This window comes from Neovison vison, chromosome 5, assembly GCF_020171115.1.
Source record: "Neovison vison isolate M4711 chromosome 5, ASM_NN_V1, whole genome shotgun sequence".
Classification (NCBI taxonomy): Eukaryota; Metazoa; Chordata; class Mammalia; order Carnivora; family Mustelidae; genus Neogale; species Neogale vison.
Genome location: NC_058095.1, coordinates 1,726,030 through 1,742,110, shown reverse-complemented (window position 1 = coordinate 1,742,110; position 16,081 = coordinate 1,726,030). Strand labels below are relative to the sequence as shown.

Sequence of the window (16,081 nt, the reverse complement as noted above, 5' to 3'; positions counted from 1 at the left end):
CGGAGTCTCCTTCCTGGGGTCTATAATTCCAGCCGGGACCTCCCTCCCCAGGGACCCTGGAGGTGGAGGGAAAATGGAGTGCCTCCTCCCTGGCTGGACGGACAGTTCCAGAAAGACCTTGGGCCTGCAGCTTCACTGGACACGGCTCTCTCTAGCTAGCAGCTTGTTGGGGTGGCTTCCCAGTTCCCCGATGTACCCTGCGTTCTGACCACCTCCAACCTTGGGGGTTCAGCTCTCCATCAACGGTCTGGAGCACTGTTTATTACCCCTCCTCAGGGCTCTCAGCTAAGAAAATGTTTGTTGAATGAATGAATTCCTCTTCTCCCTGAGGAGGGTGTCTGTTGTCTCAGACGCCTCTACTAGCTGGCACTTTGGGGACCACCCGTCCCCCCTGTGCCTGTGCCTTGCGGGGGCTGAGCCTCCCCTCCTTTCCTCCAGGAGCAGCTGCCCTGGCTGGTGAGATGTGTAAAGAAAGGGACCCTCCTCTTGGGAGGTCTTAAAGGCCAGAGCCACCCAGGCCCATTCTGGTTGCAGAGTCCCCTCACGTGTGTGAGTCCCCGTGCCCTGAGGGGCTCCCCTCTCGCGGACTTGGGGGGCAGACTTGGCTTGCATGTGGGCATGTTGGCTGAGACCCCCCCAAGACGCCGTGGCCTCCGGGGAGACACCTATGACGTCACGCGGACGCCGAGGCACAGTTAGGATTCCGGACCACTGACCACCTGTACAATAGTTCATATATTTATTCTTAAGCAAGTTATCAATAAAAAATTTAATACTAAAATGCCTTTACATAGAGTTTGCTGTTCATAAAACCTTTGTGTTTTTTGTTTGTTTGTTTTTAGTGTTTACATTGAAAAAAAAAATCCAACCATCCTCTTAGTTTACACATTTACAAGAGCGAGCTCCGCCCCGTCTACCCTGGTCAGAGGGCAGGCCGCACGGCCCACGCGCACAGGGAGGGACGGAGGGAGAGTCAGCGCGAGGGCCGAGAGAAGGGGCTGTTCCTTCGCTGGGTGCCCGGGCTTGCAAAGGGCCTCGGGCGCTCACTGTTGCGGCGGGGCTGTCCCCACTCAGCGCCTTGGCGCCGGGCGCATCTTCTCCATTCCGCTTGTCCAGCCGCGAGCAGGCCCTCGGGCGCCGCCTCCCGGGTGACTGCCAGGACTGAAATATTGCACTCGTGCCGAGACAAAGGGGAGAACGAGGTGGGAGAGGTAAGCTGGTGGGCAGGGGACCCCCCCCCCCGCCCCTGTACTTCCCGTGGAGCCAGGAGCGGGAGGTGGGGCCGGAGTGGTTTCCCGGCCGGAAAGGAAGGGGCCAGAGAGGGGCCCGGTTGGGGTGCCGGGCACCCACCGACATCCCACATTTTCCAGGGACCTGGGCTGCAGAAACAGTGACAAACTTGGGGGGGCTTTCTTGGGGTTCCTGGGGAGTGTGGTGGCACGTGAGGACACGTGGCCCTACGTAGGTTTCTGGAATAAGGGCTGCTAGGCCGTGGGTCTGGCTCACCCGGTCTCTCTTGCCACAGGAGGAATGAGGGGGTGACAAGCACTATGAGGCTCCTGGGTGCGGGGTGAACAGCCCCTCGTGGGCGTAGGTTCAGGCAGACAGGAGGGACCCGAGCGGCCCCATGCCCCAAACATTGGTCTCCCAGCCCGGCCATCTGCCATGCCCAGCGGCCACAGAAAAGGCGCTGGAACCTCCCAGTGAGTTGGTGGGGGCTGGTCCCTTCCCTGCTCCGAGTGGAGGCTTGGGCAAACTGACCATCACAACGGAAATCAATAAGAACTCGGAATATTCAGGAAATAAAATCAAAATGTCATTTTTTTCGTATTGATACTTTTAAAATATTTGTTCATATTTGTTTTGAACAGAGGTAAGATGCACATATGGCTGCTGGGGGACCAGCTGGTCCTGGTTTTTATTTTAGCCTCTGGAATCCCTTCTCTCCCTGGGGACCCTCAGGGTGGCCCTCCCTCACTGCCCTGCACCCCGAGCTATGCTTTTCCTAGTAGGTGGGTCAAAAGGGAATAAACACCAGTGTGACTCCATCGCATGGGGCCCCACGATCAGTCCCGTGACCGAGGGTCCTGTCCTCCCTCCCGTGGCCAGCCCCTCCCCCAGCTGCTTCCGTGGCCACAGACGCCCCCATCAGAACTCAGCCAGGCTGAGCAAAACAGTGCATTTTCAACGAAAACCCCCAGAACGAAATCTACACACACACGCACACACTCACGCACACGCATGCACATACAGCCTCATCACGCGTGTGGGGAGAAAAAAAATCCTCTTCCACTATTTTTTTCCATAAAACTTCCCGCAGAAATACAATATTTACATAGAGAAATAAATAGACAACACACCTGATTTCTGCTTTCCCTGGCGGGAGACAGTCGGAGGTACTAGGGAGAATATGGCTTGGATTCTAATCTCTCGGGGACGGCCGACGGGAGCGCGGCCGGGCGGCCGAGGCGGGGGCGGGGGGGTGCCCCAAGGGCCGGGCCCCGCTCCCCGGGGAGAGGAATGCGAAGCCTGGGCCCGGGAGCGCTTGCATATTTGCCGACTCGCTGCGTGCTCCTGCCGCCCGCCGCTCCCTGGGCGCGAGCCCCGGCCCCACTCCGCCGGGCTCAGCCCAGGATAGGCGCTCCGTCGGCCGCCACCAGGCGCCCCGTGGTGGGGTCATACGTGCCCGCCAGGTAGTAGAGGTCGCGCCGGTCCTGGCACCTGCGGCCCCGGGCCATCTGCTCGTACTGCTCCCGCCCCACGACCTGGCACTTGTGGGAGATGGTCTGCACGTCGTTCTCATCCTCGTGGCAGGACTGGTACAGCGCGTTCTGTCGGGGGAGCGGGGAGCTGGGCGGGGCTGCGCTGGGGAGCCCCATCCGGCGTGGGGCCCGCCTCTCGGTTCTGGGAGGGCCCCTCAGATCAGCCCTGGAGCCGTGGCCCCGGCCCTCTGGGTCCTGCCCCTGTCTGAAGCATCTGCAAACCCGTGTCCTTCCCAGGGGAGAACAGAGGGGATGCTGGGGGCCTCCTGGGTGGGGTCCGCTGCGGAGAGGGCCTGCTTGGGGCCGCGTACCCCCTGAGAGGTGAAACCATCCCCCCGCCACAGGGAGCCTGGGAGGCACGGCGGGGGAGGGACCCCGGTGACCTGTCTCCAGTGCGTCCGCCCTCCACGGGGACGCCTCAAGGTGTGGGGGGCGGGAAGGTGTTCACGGATGGGGCCACTCCTCTGGTTTTGCCTGCCGCCCCTGCCCCCCCATCCCCCCCTACCTTGGGTCTCCACCTCCCCCAGGCCCCCGCCTGCCCCGGCTCTCACCTTCCCATCGCTCTGCCGCTTCCCCAGCTTGGTCTCCTCCGGGTGGTAAAACCACTTGACCTTCACCACCATGTTGCTGCCCCACGACTCCCACATGCTCTCGATGCGGCCAATGTAGGGCAGGTTAGGCCGCCCGGCCGACAGGAACACGGCGCAGTCCCCGACGCGCAGCGTCTCCTTGCCCCGGACGATGGCCTTGTAGAACAGCTTCCTGGCTTTCCCCTTCATGCCCCGGCGCTGCAGGGGACACAGCCAGAGGCAGACGGCAGTGAGGGACCCGGGGACTGGCGGGCAGGAGAAAGACAGGGAGGGACAGAGGGACAGCGGAAGGACAGACGGCACGTCTCGTGTGCAAACGCATGTGCACAGATGCCTTTGAGGGCCAGATGGGGCGCTCCAGGGTTAGGGTCACGCCCATGCCCACCCTGCACGCTGGGTCATGACTGAGGAGGGATGCTGGACCGGAAGGTTTGGAGGGGAGGAAGCCACGGGGTGTCCACGGCGGTGTGGCTCCCAGGGCAGAGAGGCACAAACGGCGTGTCTGTCCACAGAGTGCGGCAAAGACGCCCGCGTGTGCACGCAGTGGGGCAGCACCCTGCGGCCCCCTGAACCCGCTCCGTTGTGCGCACAGAGAGAGGTACCCCCGGGGGTCTGCCGCATGGGAAGCAAAACCCTGGGGGACACGCCCCACAGCACCGAGCAGGCAGCGGGGACTCAGAGGGGACACGGGGGCAGCTGCCTGCCTGGTCACATCAGGCACAAGCTTTTGTTCTTCCCGAAGTTCACTTTTTTTTTTGTTTGTCGACCCGAAATAGAAAAACCGAAAGCAGGATGAGAAAGAGGGAGTGGGCGGACTTCCGGGCAGCAGGGGCTCCCGGCGGGTGGGGCGGGGGCCGGGCCACCTACCTGCGTGGGGTTCCCGGACCACTTCCAGAGCTGCCGGGCGGGCAGGAAGGCGGAGATCTTTGGCCGGTTTTCCACGGAGGGCAGCCGCTGCCTCCGCGAAAGCTCTTTGGCTTTGGAGAAGCTCAGAGCCTCCTTGCGCTTCAGCTTGGACTTGCCGCCGGGGCCCGAACCCGCGCCCCCGCCGGCCACCGCAGCCCGGGACAGGAAGCAGCGCTGGGCGTGCGCGTGGGGCCCGCCGCCCTTGGAGCGCAGGGCCTCGGGCCGCGCCAGGAGGGCGGGCACGGGGTGGGTGAGGCAGGTCTGGAGCAGCAGGGCCGGGTCCTCGTCGTCCGAGCTGTAGGAGGAGCCCTCGTCGTCCGAGGAGCAGAGGCTGGAGGTGGACAGGGAGCCCGACGACGAGGAGGTGGAGGAGCCTGAGGAGGAGGACGACACCGACAGGCGGGCGAGGAAGCGGGAGGGCACGCCGGGGGCCAGCCCGGGCCCGTCCTCCTCGTCGTCCGAGTAGGAGCTGTGGCAGTCGCTGTCGCAGGGCAGCGGGAACTCGGCCTGGCCCGCGAACTTGCGCAGCGCCAGCCCCATGGGCAGAGGGTGCACGGGCGCCCGCCCCTTCCTGTCCTTGCCCACCAGGGCCGGGTGCGCGTAGCTGGGGCTGGGCAGGGGCCGCCCCAGCTTGGGGTCCTTGTCGCCCACGAGCAGCGCCTTGCAGTTCTTGTTCTTGGGGGAGGTCACGCCCTCGTGGTCCAGCTTGACCAGGAACTCGCCGCCCGCCCGCCGCCGCGCACCCTTCTCGGCCTCCGCGCGCTCGGCCCTCTTGGCCCGCAGCAGCTTGTGCGCGCCCCCGGGCAGCCCCGGCCCGGCCCCGCCCACGAAGGGCGCGTAGGCGCTGGCCAGGCTGCTGAAGGAGTCGGCGCGGAAGCCGTTGCCGAACACGGGGGCGGCCACGCCGTGCACGGGGAACAGCGCCTCGCGCGCCCGCAGCTTCCTGGCGCTGCCGTTGAGCTGGAAGAGGTTCTGCAGCGCGCCGGGGCCCTTGCTGCCCGCCGCCGCCACCGCCTTCCGCCTCGTCTGCGCCACCGCCGACCAGCTCAGCAGCGGGCTGCCCCGGCGGCCCAGGAAGTGGTCTGCGGCCCCCGCGGGGGGCTTGGCACCTGAGGTGAGGAGCTCCGCCTTGCCTGGGGGGAGGCCAGGTGCAGTCAGAGGTCCCACCTGTTCCCCCCCACCCCCTGCCGAGCTCTGGGCACTCCGCCCCTCCCCCCAGGTGCTGCCCTGCCCCTCCCCCATGGGTACCGGCTTTGTCTTTGCTGACGGACTTCTTCCCGGGGGTCTTCGAGGCTTCCGGGCCGTCATGCACCTTGGGGGACAGGCTCGGGGCGGGGGCCTCGCTGGGTGGGGGGACCTCGAAGGAAGCTTTCTTGGTCCTCCGGCAGCTGCTGGACACCAGCAGTGCGGGCGAGGGCTCAGTGCCTGCAGAGTGGACGTGCGGCCTCAGCGTGGCCCGGCTTTCCCCCAGGTCTTGGGAGGAACACAGCATGGTGGCAGGGAGGGGAGCAGGGAGGGGGCCCCACCGCAGCAGCCCCGGGGCTCACACTGGATTTTGAAGTCGGGAGGCAGCAGCCTGATGTTGGAGACCGCGATGTGGCCGGTGTCGCCGTCGTCAAACTCCACGACCACGGAGTCCAGGTCCTCCTCCTCGTCGCTGCAGGAGCCTGGGGGTGAGGCCCAGCTGAGCAGGCGGCCCTCTCCGGCTCCGCGCGGCTCGCCCCGGCCGCCAGGTGGGAGGCTCTTGGCGCCTCGCAGACACGGGGACAGTCTGCCTCCTCGGGGCTGCCCCGGCCGCCAGGACACAGACAGCCTCGCCGCAGACACTCACTCACCTGCACGACCCCAGGGCTCCACACCCCTGCTTGTGGCCCAGGGGACCCCACATTCCCTGTTGTTCCCGGCCGGACCTCGTGGATGGCCACAGCCGCCCGCCCTGTCCCCACCCGGGATGCCCAGGGAGCCGTGTCTGCGGAGCCTGGATGCCGGACGTTGGCCCGGCTCACCTCGGACCACGTTGCCCGGGTACAGACAGCGGGACTTCTGGCTCCAGTAGGCGCACACCCTCGTGCCCGGGGGGAGGTAGCGGCTGGACTGCGGCCGCACATCCAGAACCTGCGGGGCCGGGAGGCGGGCAGTGAGGGGGTGGTGGGGCCGGCGCCCGCGGGGCATCCCCTCACCGCCCGCCCCCGGCCCCGCCGGCCCCGTACCGCCTCCTGCAGCAGCTGTTCCAGCGAGTAGATCCTGGGCCGGTTGCCTCTCTCGCCCTCAATGACGATGCTGTAGCTGCGGGAGCAGACGTGTGAGCGGCCTGTGCGTCCCTGCCCGCCCCCCGCCCCCGCCCCGCGCGCACCCGGGCCTCACATGTCAGGGGGCTGCAGGGTCCTGACGCTGCCCGCGTACAGCAGACTGTCCTCCTTGGGAATGAGCACGGGCAGCCCGTCCTGCAGGTCCTCCTTGTGTATGGTGCATGAGCGAGCTGAGGGAACCGGGCGTCAGCGTCTGCCCGGCCCCCGCCCCCGCCCCGCCGCCTGGCACCCAGGGGCACTCCGGGGCCGCTCACCCAGGGCTGCGCTCTGCTCAGCGCTCAGAGGCCCACTGGCGGCCGCCGGCTCTTCCTCGCCTTCCTCCTCCTCTTCCTCCTCCTCCTCCTCCTCGAAGCTGCCGTTGTCGTCAAACGCAAAATCGTTGTCCACCGCAAAGCTCTCCAGCAGCCGACTCACGGCCCGGCCCTTGCCCTGGGGGGCCAGAGGGGTCAACTCCCACTGGAGGGTGGGCAGGAGAGGTCTGCATCCTGACCCGGCGCCCGGGGGATGGGGACGCTACCTGCTGGCCCACGGCCTCGCTTTCCACCGTGCCTACCTTCCTGCCTTTCCCCAGGATGGCCTTGGCGTTCCGAGGCGATAGCGCGATGGACAGGGCCCCGTTCTTCCGCTGTTGGGGCGGGTGGGAAGGAAGGAGGTCAGCGTGGCCCCGGCCACAGGCTCCCGGCCAGCCCAGGGGCCAAGCGTGAGCCCAGGGTGCGCCCAGGGGCGTGGTGTGTACTGACGCAGGGCAGCCCACCGTGAGCAGGGAGAGAAGGGGGAGCGAGCGCACCCTTGGCATCACTGCCCGCCCACGGCACCCAGGACCGCCGGCCCCGCGGCCCTCACCCTCAGCCCTGGCTGGAGAATCGTGCTCTTGCGTGTGGCTCTTTTGAGACGCTCGCTGGCCAGCTCGCTGCCCTCGTCGCGGCAGGTGAAGGCCCGGGCAGGGCTGAAGAGGGCGTCCCTGCTGGGGGCGGTCCCCGCGTCTGTCCGCAGGCTGCCTTTGGCCTTGCCCTTGGCCTTCTTCCTGCCTGGTGCTCCCGGGGGCCTGCGCCCTGGGGCACGCTCCAGCTTGGCGCCCACCTCGGTCTTCACCACGCGCCTCTTGACCTTGACCTCGCTGTCTGGGCTGGACAGGTGGCAGGCCCCTGTGCGGGGAAGGTGGCTGTCCCAGGGGTCCCCGAGGCTGGGAACCTTCCCCCACCCCGAGGCAGACCCCTGGCCCGCCCGTGCCTCCTGGTTACCTAGCAAGCCCTGCCTCTCCTTCTTCTTCTTGGCCTTCTGGTTGGCCTCCATCTTGACCACAGAAGAGGGGGAGGGCCCCAGCACGGTCATGCTGGCCCCCGCATGCAGCGTCAGCCCGGGCTCCTTGGGGGGTGCCTCTGTCCCCAAGAACCTCTCGCAGTTCTCGCTGTCATAGCCACTGCCTGGGGGAGGCCGAGGGCTCAGATGACTCGGCGTTGGGGCCACGCCACGTCGTAGTCGGGTGGGGGGCCCGACGGTCTGGCGCACAAGGCTATGTCAGGGGGCGGTCAGGGGGCCATCACTGTTGCCCTTGGGGCTACTACAGGGGAGAGGCACCTGGGCCAGGCATCTGGGGAGGATGTTTGCTCCAGGATGGGGAGGGTGGGCCCCTCTGACCTTCCTCTCCCGGCCTCTGCTTGCCTTTCTTACGCCGTCAGCAGCAGGGTGCCCGCCTTTGGGCCTGGGCATGCCCCTCCCCAGGGCAGCCCCTTCCCCCAACTGGCCTCCTGCTTCCTCTTCCCCTCCCTTTGCTCTTTCTCAGGCGAGAACGTGGAGGGGGCGGGCAAGGCCTGGGGGGGCCGAAGCATTTATCCTCCCAGGCGCCTGTCTCTGGACACGTGGCTTTGCTGGGGGCCAGATACCCCTCTGGGTCAGACCGGCCGGACACTGCAGGAAAGCAGCCTTCAGCAGGCGGAAGGCCTATTTTTAGCCCCCTGTCCAGGATGTGTCCGGGGGCCTCCTTCTCCCCATGGCCCTGCAGAAAGCCACTGGGCTCAGCCTTGGGGCGGGGGCTGCTTCCCCCACAGCTGTAGCGGGAGGCTCTCCTGACCCGGCTCTGAGGGCTGTCTCAGTCGTGGGCCCTCTCCCCCAGGCCTTGGGGGACCGCAGTGGACATCCTGGCTGGGGCCCTCATGCCGACGACTTGCCTGCCTCCTGTGCTGTGGCCACCGATGCCTGGGCCGGGAACTTGGGTGTCTCCCTGCTGGCGCCCCCGTCCTCGGGCTGGGTGTGCCGGGCTGACCCGGGCACCTTGGCGGTCTTGCCTCGGGACAGCTTCTTCCGGATGCGTCCCCCGGGGGCAGACTCCTTCCGCCTGAAGGGGCCGAGGCCGGCAGGAAGCCCCTTGGTCCTGACCTTCGGCTTCAGCTGGGTCACTTTGTGGGCTGCGGTGGCCGCCAGCTCGCCCTGCCCACTGCCCCTCTTGCAGCGAACCTTGTCCTAGAAAGGGCGGCAGGGATCAGTGTCCCCACCCCGAGCCGCCACCTCCCCGCCGGCCGCCGGCCCTCTGCCAGGGTCAGCGCCAAAGCCGCACTTCCCGGGTCCTGCCCTCCGAAGGCCAAGGGGGGCTTCACCACTGGAGCCTACCCACCCCCCACCCCGCAGCAACCCCCAGACTGCCCCCCGACTGTGGAGAGAGCCCACGGGCCCAGGGGTCTCACCTGTCCCTCTCAGGGCCCTAAAGTGGGGGATGGGACAGGGGGTGCCCCGCACTCAGAGGAAGGGCCCACTGGTAGCGAGAGAAAGCCCCCTGAGGGAGGCCGCCCACTACACAAGGGAGCGGTCCAGTCACCGTGGACGGCACGAGCTCTTACGGCTTGGAGCCTGGAGCCCGGAAGCCCAGAACAGTCTTTTTCTTTCTGCTGGAGCACGGACGTGGGGGACGCACGAGCGGCCGGAGCCACACCCGGCTACCTGCGGCTCCTCATCCGGCAGGGCACCCCAGCTGGGGGCCAGCACGGGGCGGGTGTGTGGCCTGCAGCTGTCTGCCCGAGCCCCCGAGCCCCCGCGCCCGCGGAGGCTGCCGCAGCGCTCACCGCCGATGGTGCCTGCAGGCCCGCGTAGACACCGGCCTCCAGTCGGCTCTGCTTCTTCGGGGGCCCGTCGCTGCCCCGCAGCTCAGCACACAGCAGGCTCAGGCTGGACCGCACCGCTCTGGGTGGATGGGGTGCCGGTGGACATAGGTCAGATGCGAGCCTGCCTAGGCCCCCCGGCCCCGTCCGCCCAAGGGTCCCTGTGGCAGCAGCTAAGAGACCCTGCCCTGCCCCCCACGTGCTTCTTTCCTGGACTGGGCTGTGAGTACACGCATAGCTGTTGGGTGGTCCCAGAGGCTGAGACCCCCACTTCCCGGCCAGGGCCTCTGCTCGCTGACCAGGGAGGGCAGCCCAAACTCAGGACAGGGCCCTGAGGCCTGCTGGACCACTCTGTGAGCTAGCTGTGGCCTCAGTCTTCACACCTGGAAAATGGGGACAGTAACGCCTGTGGCCCTCTGCAAGCCTGGAGTGGGGCCATGCGTGTTCCAGGCCGGGCCCTTGGTGAGTGCCAAGGCCACCTGCCCCAGACTTCAGAACAAGGAGGGAGCTAGAGAGGCTCCTGAGAGTGGGGTCCCCTCCCTTCAACTTGGCCACTGCCAGGAAGACAACGGGGCCCAATGGCCAGAAAAACTCACGTCCAGGCTCTGCCTCCCAGCCTCCAGGGACCCCAGCTGCCGGGCTCACACCCCTGTCCTTAATTCCAGGTCTGGAGGGAGGGGTGCCCCACAGGTGTGGGCTGGGGGCTTGGCGGCCTGAGGGGCTGGGCCTGACCCCACCCCATCCCCCACTCACAGGGTGGTAATAAAGAGAAGTCATGGAGGGAGGCTGAGGGCCCTGGCTTTTGGGGGCCCAGAGAGGCAGCCAAGCGGGAAGCCGGCCATCCAGTGACGCTGCGCCCCACTCCCACCCAGGACCTTCTGCTTCCTGCTTGGTCCCCACTGCCGGCCAGCAGTGCTGGGCCAGGCCCCGCAGCAGGATGGAGAGAGAGTAGAAGCCCCAAATTCAGGCAGGAGCCCTGATCCTTGGGAAGAGAGGGTCCTGGATGCTGTGTCCCTTCTTGTCCTGACGCTGCTACCCTCTAGCTGGGACCCGCCGTCGTGGGTCAGCGGAGAATATGGCCGCAGTACAAGAAGCAGGACAGGATTTCCAGGGCTGGGGCTCAGGGCCATGGGGGCCCCGGGAAAGCGTGGGGCAGCCTCACGGGGACTCCAACAGGGTCCCTAGCCAGCCCCCGGCCTCCGTGGGATCCGCCTTGGCCAGAGGTCCCAATGGCCAAGTTGGTCCACAGAGGGAAACTCTGGGGGGGGGCTCCCCCGCTGAATGGCACCTGGGCAAGGGGGAGGGATGGCTGGGGAGGCCCCAGCCATGTGGCTTCTCCCCGCCCCTGCCCACAAGCGGGTGGACTCCCCCTCCCCGTAACCTTCGCTGCATTTGCTAATGTTTTGTGACATAAAGCCCTGAGATTAATTTTTTGCCTCTGTCTTAATTGAAGAAACCATTTAGTGCCGATTTAACTATTATTACCAAATCATCAGGATTGATGCAGGGCGCACACGCGCTCGCCAATCGGCTTTGCTGCAGCTCGTAGGATTTATGCAAATAGGTCTGCCGGGAGAGGCAATTTGCAGCCGAGAAGGACAATTATGCCCGGCCCGGGAGCGTGCCAACGAGTGCGCCGGGCGGGTAATGGGTAATAACACGGCGCCGCAGCATGAGCAGTGCCGGGCGCGACCAGCAGCATCAGACGGGGCAGCCCGAGAGGCTCCGTGTGGGCAAGGCCACGGCCCGGGGTGTGGGCCGGCTGTGGCTGCGTTCCAGGCCCTCTGGGCTTCCGAGAGGAAGCAGGGAGCGGCGAGCCTCGAGCGCAGCACCCGGAAGAAGGTGGCGCCTGCAGCGGGCTTTGTCCCCTGGACACTCACCGGGACTAGAGTTCTGGGAGGGAGGGGCTGGGCCTTCGGGGGCACTGGGGGCGCAAAGAGGGGCCTAGAGGGCACTACGGCCCCACCCCAGCCTAAAGCGTCCTGCTCTGCCTGCACATGCACCCAGGACTTACTTGACTTTCTTGCTGTCGCCCCTGGGCAGCTGGCCCCCAGGACGCAGAGGGGACAGCAGGCTGGAGTACTTGCGCTTCCTCGGCCGGCCGGGCCCTCGCCGAGCGGGGCTGCGCGAGCTCTCCTCTCTCCTGGAGGCCGCGGGAAGGGCGGTCAGAGGCTGGGGCCCACCTGACTCCCCAGTGGGGGTGGGGTGGCGTGCAGGGGGCACCGGCCTTTTGGAGTGCTATGGGGGCGGGGCAGGCCCTCCCAGGGAGCCGGGTCCCCATGCGCAGGCTGGTTCCTCATCCTTCCTTCCACTGCGTCTGGGGGCTGCCCCAGACCCCAGCCTGCAGTCCAGGTCGGCACCCGCAGGGGCTCCCTGACCTTGAGGTGGCGGCCCTGGGCCGCACCACTGGGCCTCCTCCCTGCCCCCCGCGGGCCTGGCCGTACTCATGGTCATGCCTGCGCTGCAGGCGCGCCAGCTCTCGCTGCTTCTCCTTGTAGCGCCGCTGTAGCTCCGCCAGCCGCACACGCATCTCCACTTCCTGCGTGTCCAGCCGCTCGATGGCGGCCTTCAGGGGGCACACCTGCTGGGCAGGTGCACCATGAGCCCGGCTCAGGCCCCACCATGAGGGTGGCCAGTGGAGGGGGGAGTCTCGGGGGTCCCCTGGAATTCCAGCCCCAGGGCAGCCAGGCCCCCTCACTCACAGGCTTGGTCTTGGGGGTCCAGGTGTCTTTGCGTTGCAGGATCTGCATGCGGGGGGTGAGTGTGGGTGCCCTGCGGGCGTCGGGAGCCGGGGGCTGGGCGCAGGACGGTGGGCTGTCCAGGCCAGCAGCCTCCACCAGGGACCAGGCTGAGGCCAGCGTGGCCAGGCGCCGCAGGTCAAACGCCAGCATGTCCTCTTCCTCTGCAGAGGACACGAGGGTCAGCGTGTGTGTGGGTGGCAGGCACATACTGCCCCCTGGACAGGCTCTCGATGTCAGCTGGCATCTCGTCCTGGCCCAGACCCTCCAAGCTTCCCAATTCCCCAAAACGTGGGGACTAAGGACCAGGGTGAGGTGGCTGGGAGCCACGAGGTGGGCACAGGGCCAGGACACCAACAGCCCCCGCCTCAGCTCCGAGGAGGTGGGGGGACATCTCTCTTGGCTGCTGTGGGCCAGGCCAGCCGGGATGGCCCAGACCTAGGGGCAGTGCCCAAAGCATTCACACTAAGAGGCCAGCTTCTTATGCTTCTGACAGAGAGTGCCCGTGTGTTTCTGCCACGTGAAGAGTGGGGTGAGGGAGGAAGGAATGGCCCAGTGCAGGGTCGGAGCTGGGCCCGTGGAGGGCAGCATCTGTCCAGTGGAGAGGCCCGGAGCCCGGACTCAGGACGGGAGGGTGGTGGCAGAGTTGGGGAGTCAGGCACGCAGGGGCAGGCTGACCCCACGAAGAGCCACAGCCAGGGAAAGGGGGCCAGCCGGGGGGAGCCCTGGGTGGTCAGATGGGGTGCCTGGGCTGGAAGGTGAGGAGGGTACCTGTGATTTTCAGGACATACAGCTCTGCCCTCTGAGAGGCAAAACCTCCGAGGGGCAAAACCCCAGTTGCAGTGAGCACCCCAACACCCTGAACTTGGCTTCTAATACCATCCCACCAGGACAGGGCCCGGGCTTCTCAGAGAAATGGCTGGTCCCAGGGGCAGGGGAGGTGTGCGGAGAGCCAGGAAGGGTCCCTCAGTGACAGGGACACATCGGCGCCCACATGGGCCAGCCGTGGGGCCCTTCCTGACATGATTCCATCACCACATTAAACAGTGAAGACGGCTCGATCACGGCCAATCAGAGAATGAGACCCCATGAGCCACACGGATGTAGGAGATAAACGCACAAGAAGACGTGCGAGGGGCGGGGAAAACACCCCACTTCAGGCTCCGCCTGCGAGATCCTTGCTGTGTGCCGGGGGAAGTGCCTAGTCATGCCCACGGCCACGGCCCTGCAGGGAGAGAGCCTCCGCAACAGGACAGAGTCTCCCGGCGGGTGCCAGGAGCGCCGGCCTCTGGGTGTGAGCCGCGGCCGCCGTGGGAGTCTCTGGGCACTCAGAGTGCTGGGACATCAGAGGTGCCCGGGCACGGGAGCCAGAGGGAGGCTGAGGGGAGCTGGCTCCCTCAGCAGCCAGGACAGGGCTATCCCCAAGCACACTGGGTCCTATCTGCTGGGGTCACTGTGGCACCCAGAAGCCCCTCTGCTCCACCCCCCCGGCCCCAATCCACCCCCAGACTAGGCCTGTGGAGACGGCAACCCCACAGGTGAGCCCGGGAGGCCGGTGCAAGTGGGGAGATGGGCTGGGAAGGCTCTTCTCAGCTTCAAACCACACCCTGCAGACACAGGAGGGGAGGGAGACCTGGGCTTCCCACCACGGTCCTGTCTCACAGGGTCAGTGGGGCGGGGGGGTAGGGGGCCGCCAGGACAGGGCTGAGGGTAGGGCAGTGGGGAGGAGCATGGAGGTCAGCAGACCTATACAAAGCAGGCTCTAGTGTGGGATCTTGGCTCAGCGTCACCTGGTTTCAGGCTCACTCAGGAAAAAAGGGGCATCCACCCCCTGCGAGGGACGGGACTGGAATTCCGAAATTCCGGGGAGGATGGGAGGCTCGGGCGGTGCCTCCAAGAGCGGGATCACTGGGAGCCTCAGGGCCGGGCCCCATGAGCAGGCCTCACCCCCCGAGGCCAGACAGACACAGCGTCTGGTGACTAAACCCCTTTCTGGCTCCCAGGACTCAGTGTGGGGCCCAAGTCCCTTGGGTTGGATCCAGCATGGAGGTCTGGAGGCCTGGCCACCTACCCACCCACTTCCCCCAACCCGAGCCCAGGTGGGAGCAGGCCAAGCGTCCTGCGGCTGAGGCCTGCTGGGTGGGGCTGGAGGGGGTCTGAGCACCCTGGCCGGCGAGGGTGCCCACGAGCCAAGGGCTTGGGGTTTGAGCCCCTGCCCCACCATAGCCCAGCTGCCAACCTGGTCAGGTCCTCACCCCCACTTCCCGGGGGCCCCTGGGGACTTTCAGCAAATGCCATGCCTGGCCGAGGGGGAGTTCAGGGCGTCCCTTCTGGGGAGGATGGAGCAGGAGACTCTGCTGTCCCTCTTGGCCTCTGCTTTCAGGGAAATAGTTCTCCCACTTTAACCCTCTGTCAATCTCCCTGGTCATCTGAGAACACAGCTGATCTGCCGATTCGCTTCAGGCATGGCGCTCCCTGCGCTCACGGAGAACAGCTCTGGTTCTGAGAGGGCGGACGCCGGCCATAACTGGGAAGAGGGCTGGGTGGGGGTCTGTAGGGTCCAGGAGGGGAGGGACGGCGGGGGTCTGAGGGCTCCAGCGGGGGAGGATGGGGGTCTGGGAGCAGCAGGGGGGGTGGGAGTCTGGGGGCTCCAGCGGGGAGGGTGGAGTGGAGGCGTGGCCACCGCGTCTCCCTTGGTCTGCACACAAGGTGACGGGCATCTGGCCCGGCCGGCGGCAGCGCCCACGCTGGGCCGCACGTGGCCTCCACGTGAGCGTTCACGCAGTGGATGGGCGCCCGTCCAGCGGGCGCTCATGTGCACTGACGGGCTGGACACACACCCCGCCCGGCTTCCGCTTGGCTCCCCGTGCCGGCGCACGGGGGCTCCGGGCCTGTCCGGGGGGCCCCCGCCGCACCCTGCGGCCCCAGCCCTAAGCGAGGCCCTCAGGGGGTCTGGCGGGGAGCCGGCGGCACAGCTGTGGATGGACATCCCAGCTGGGTGGACAGCCCGTCTGGGTGGACAGCAGAGTGACCTCAGCGAGAGTGCGGGCTCTCCTCCCGGTAGCACGGAAGGCGCCGGCGACGGGCCGCGGGGAGCGTTATGGGTCAGGGAGACAAGCGGACAAGCCCAGAGAACTCTGTCAGGTTCCTTCTGTAAACATCACGGACGCAGTGCCTGGCTGGGGGTGCTCCCTCCAGAAGGGGGTCTCCTCAGGGGCCCCTCGAGGTTCCTGCTCAGGCGGGAAGGAGGGTCTGCTGGCCTGCGTGGGGACCCCATGGGCTCCGGTCCAATGCTCCCCGCGGCTGGCACAAGACCCTATGCCTGCGCCCTGGGGTTCTTCTGTGTGCTGGGAGCCCAGGAGCCTCTCCACCTGCAGGTTGGCCCCGGGGCAGAAAGGACCAGCACCCCAGCCCTCAGCCCTGGGGAAACTGCAGGGGACATGTGGGTCCAAGGCCTGGGGACGGTGTGATCAGCCTCAGGCCACCTGCCCTGGGCCCGTGTGGGAGCGGGTCGGGGCTGAGCACCTACAGAGGAAAACACAACCATCCCTGCTTTCCCAGGTAGCCACCCGGCCCCGACGGCCTTGGCATCCTTGCGGGACACCCCTGAGTCCCCCCAGGGCATCGTGAACACCATGACTAGGGGACGTCATTGACCGTGTCCCCGGCCAACAGCTTCAGGCG

At 66.8% G+C, this 16,081-nt stretch overlaps 1 protein-coding gene across 2 annotated transcripts in view; it reads right to left on the bottom strand.

Annotated features, from left to right (window-relative positions):
* Nucleotides 1-717: 717 nt before the first annotated feature.
* The window catches only part of BAHCC1 (BAH domain and coiled-coil containing 1), a 56,203-nt gene continuing 40,839 nt past the window's right edge, over nt 718-16,081 (bottom strand). Inside the window, exons 11-27 of one of the 2 annotated variants that reach the window (XM_044247252.1) lie at nt 12,362-12,561; nt 12,104-12,240; nt 11,674-11,802; nt 9,624-9,741; nt 8,736-9,027; nt 7,809-7,991; nt 7,411-7,712; nt 7,085-7,192; nt 6,822-6,996; nt 6,623-6,737; nt 6,469-6,544; nt 6,265-6,373; nt 5,806-5,925; nt 5,507-5,683; nt 4,220-5,391; nt 3,314-3,550; nt 718-2,831 (exon numbers count right to left, since the gene is read on the bottom strand). In XM_044247252.1, coding sequence (XP_044103187.1) covers nt 2,625-2,831; nt 3,314-3,550; nt 4,220-5,391; nt 5,507-5,683; nt 5,806-5,925; nt 6,265-6,373; nt 6,469-6,544; nt 6,623-6,737; nt 6,822-6,996; nt 7,085-7,192; nt 7,411-7,712; nt 7,809-7,991; nt 8,736-9,027; nt 9,624-9,741; nt 11,674-11,802; nt 12,104-12,240; nt 12,362-12,561 — 3,857 coding nt within the window. In that variant the 3' untranslated portion in view covers nt 718-2,624. The remainder of the gene's footprint in view (nt 2,832-3,313; nt 3,551-4,219; nt 5,392-5,506; nt 5,684-5,805; nt 5,926-6,264; nt 6,374-6,468; nt 6,545-6,622; nt 6,738-6,821; nt 6,997-7,084; nt 7,193-7,410; nt 7,713-7,808; nt 7,992-8,735; nt 9,028-9,623; nt 9,742-11,673; nt 11,803-12,103; nt 12,241-12,361; nt 12,562-16,081) is intronic. The other variant, XM_044247253.1, reaches the window with a different exon arrangement.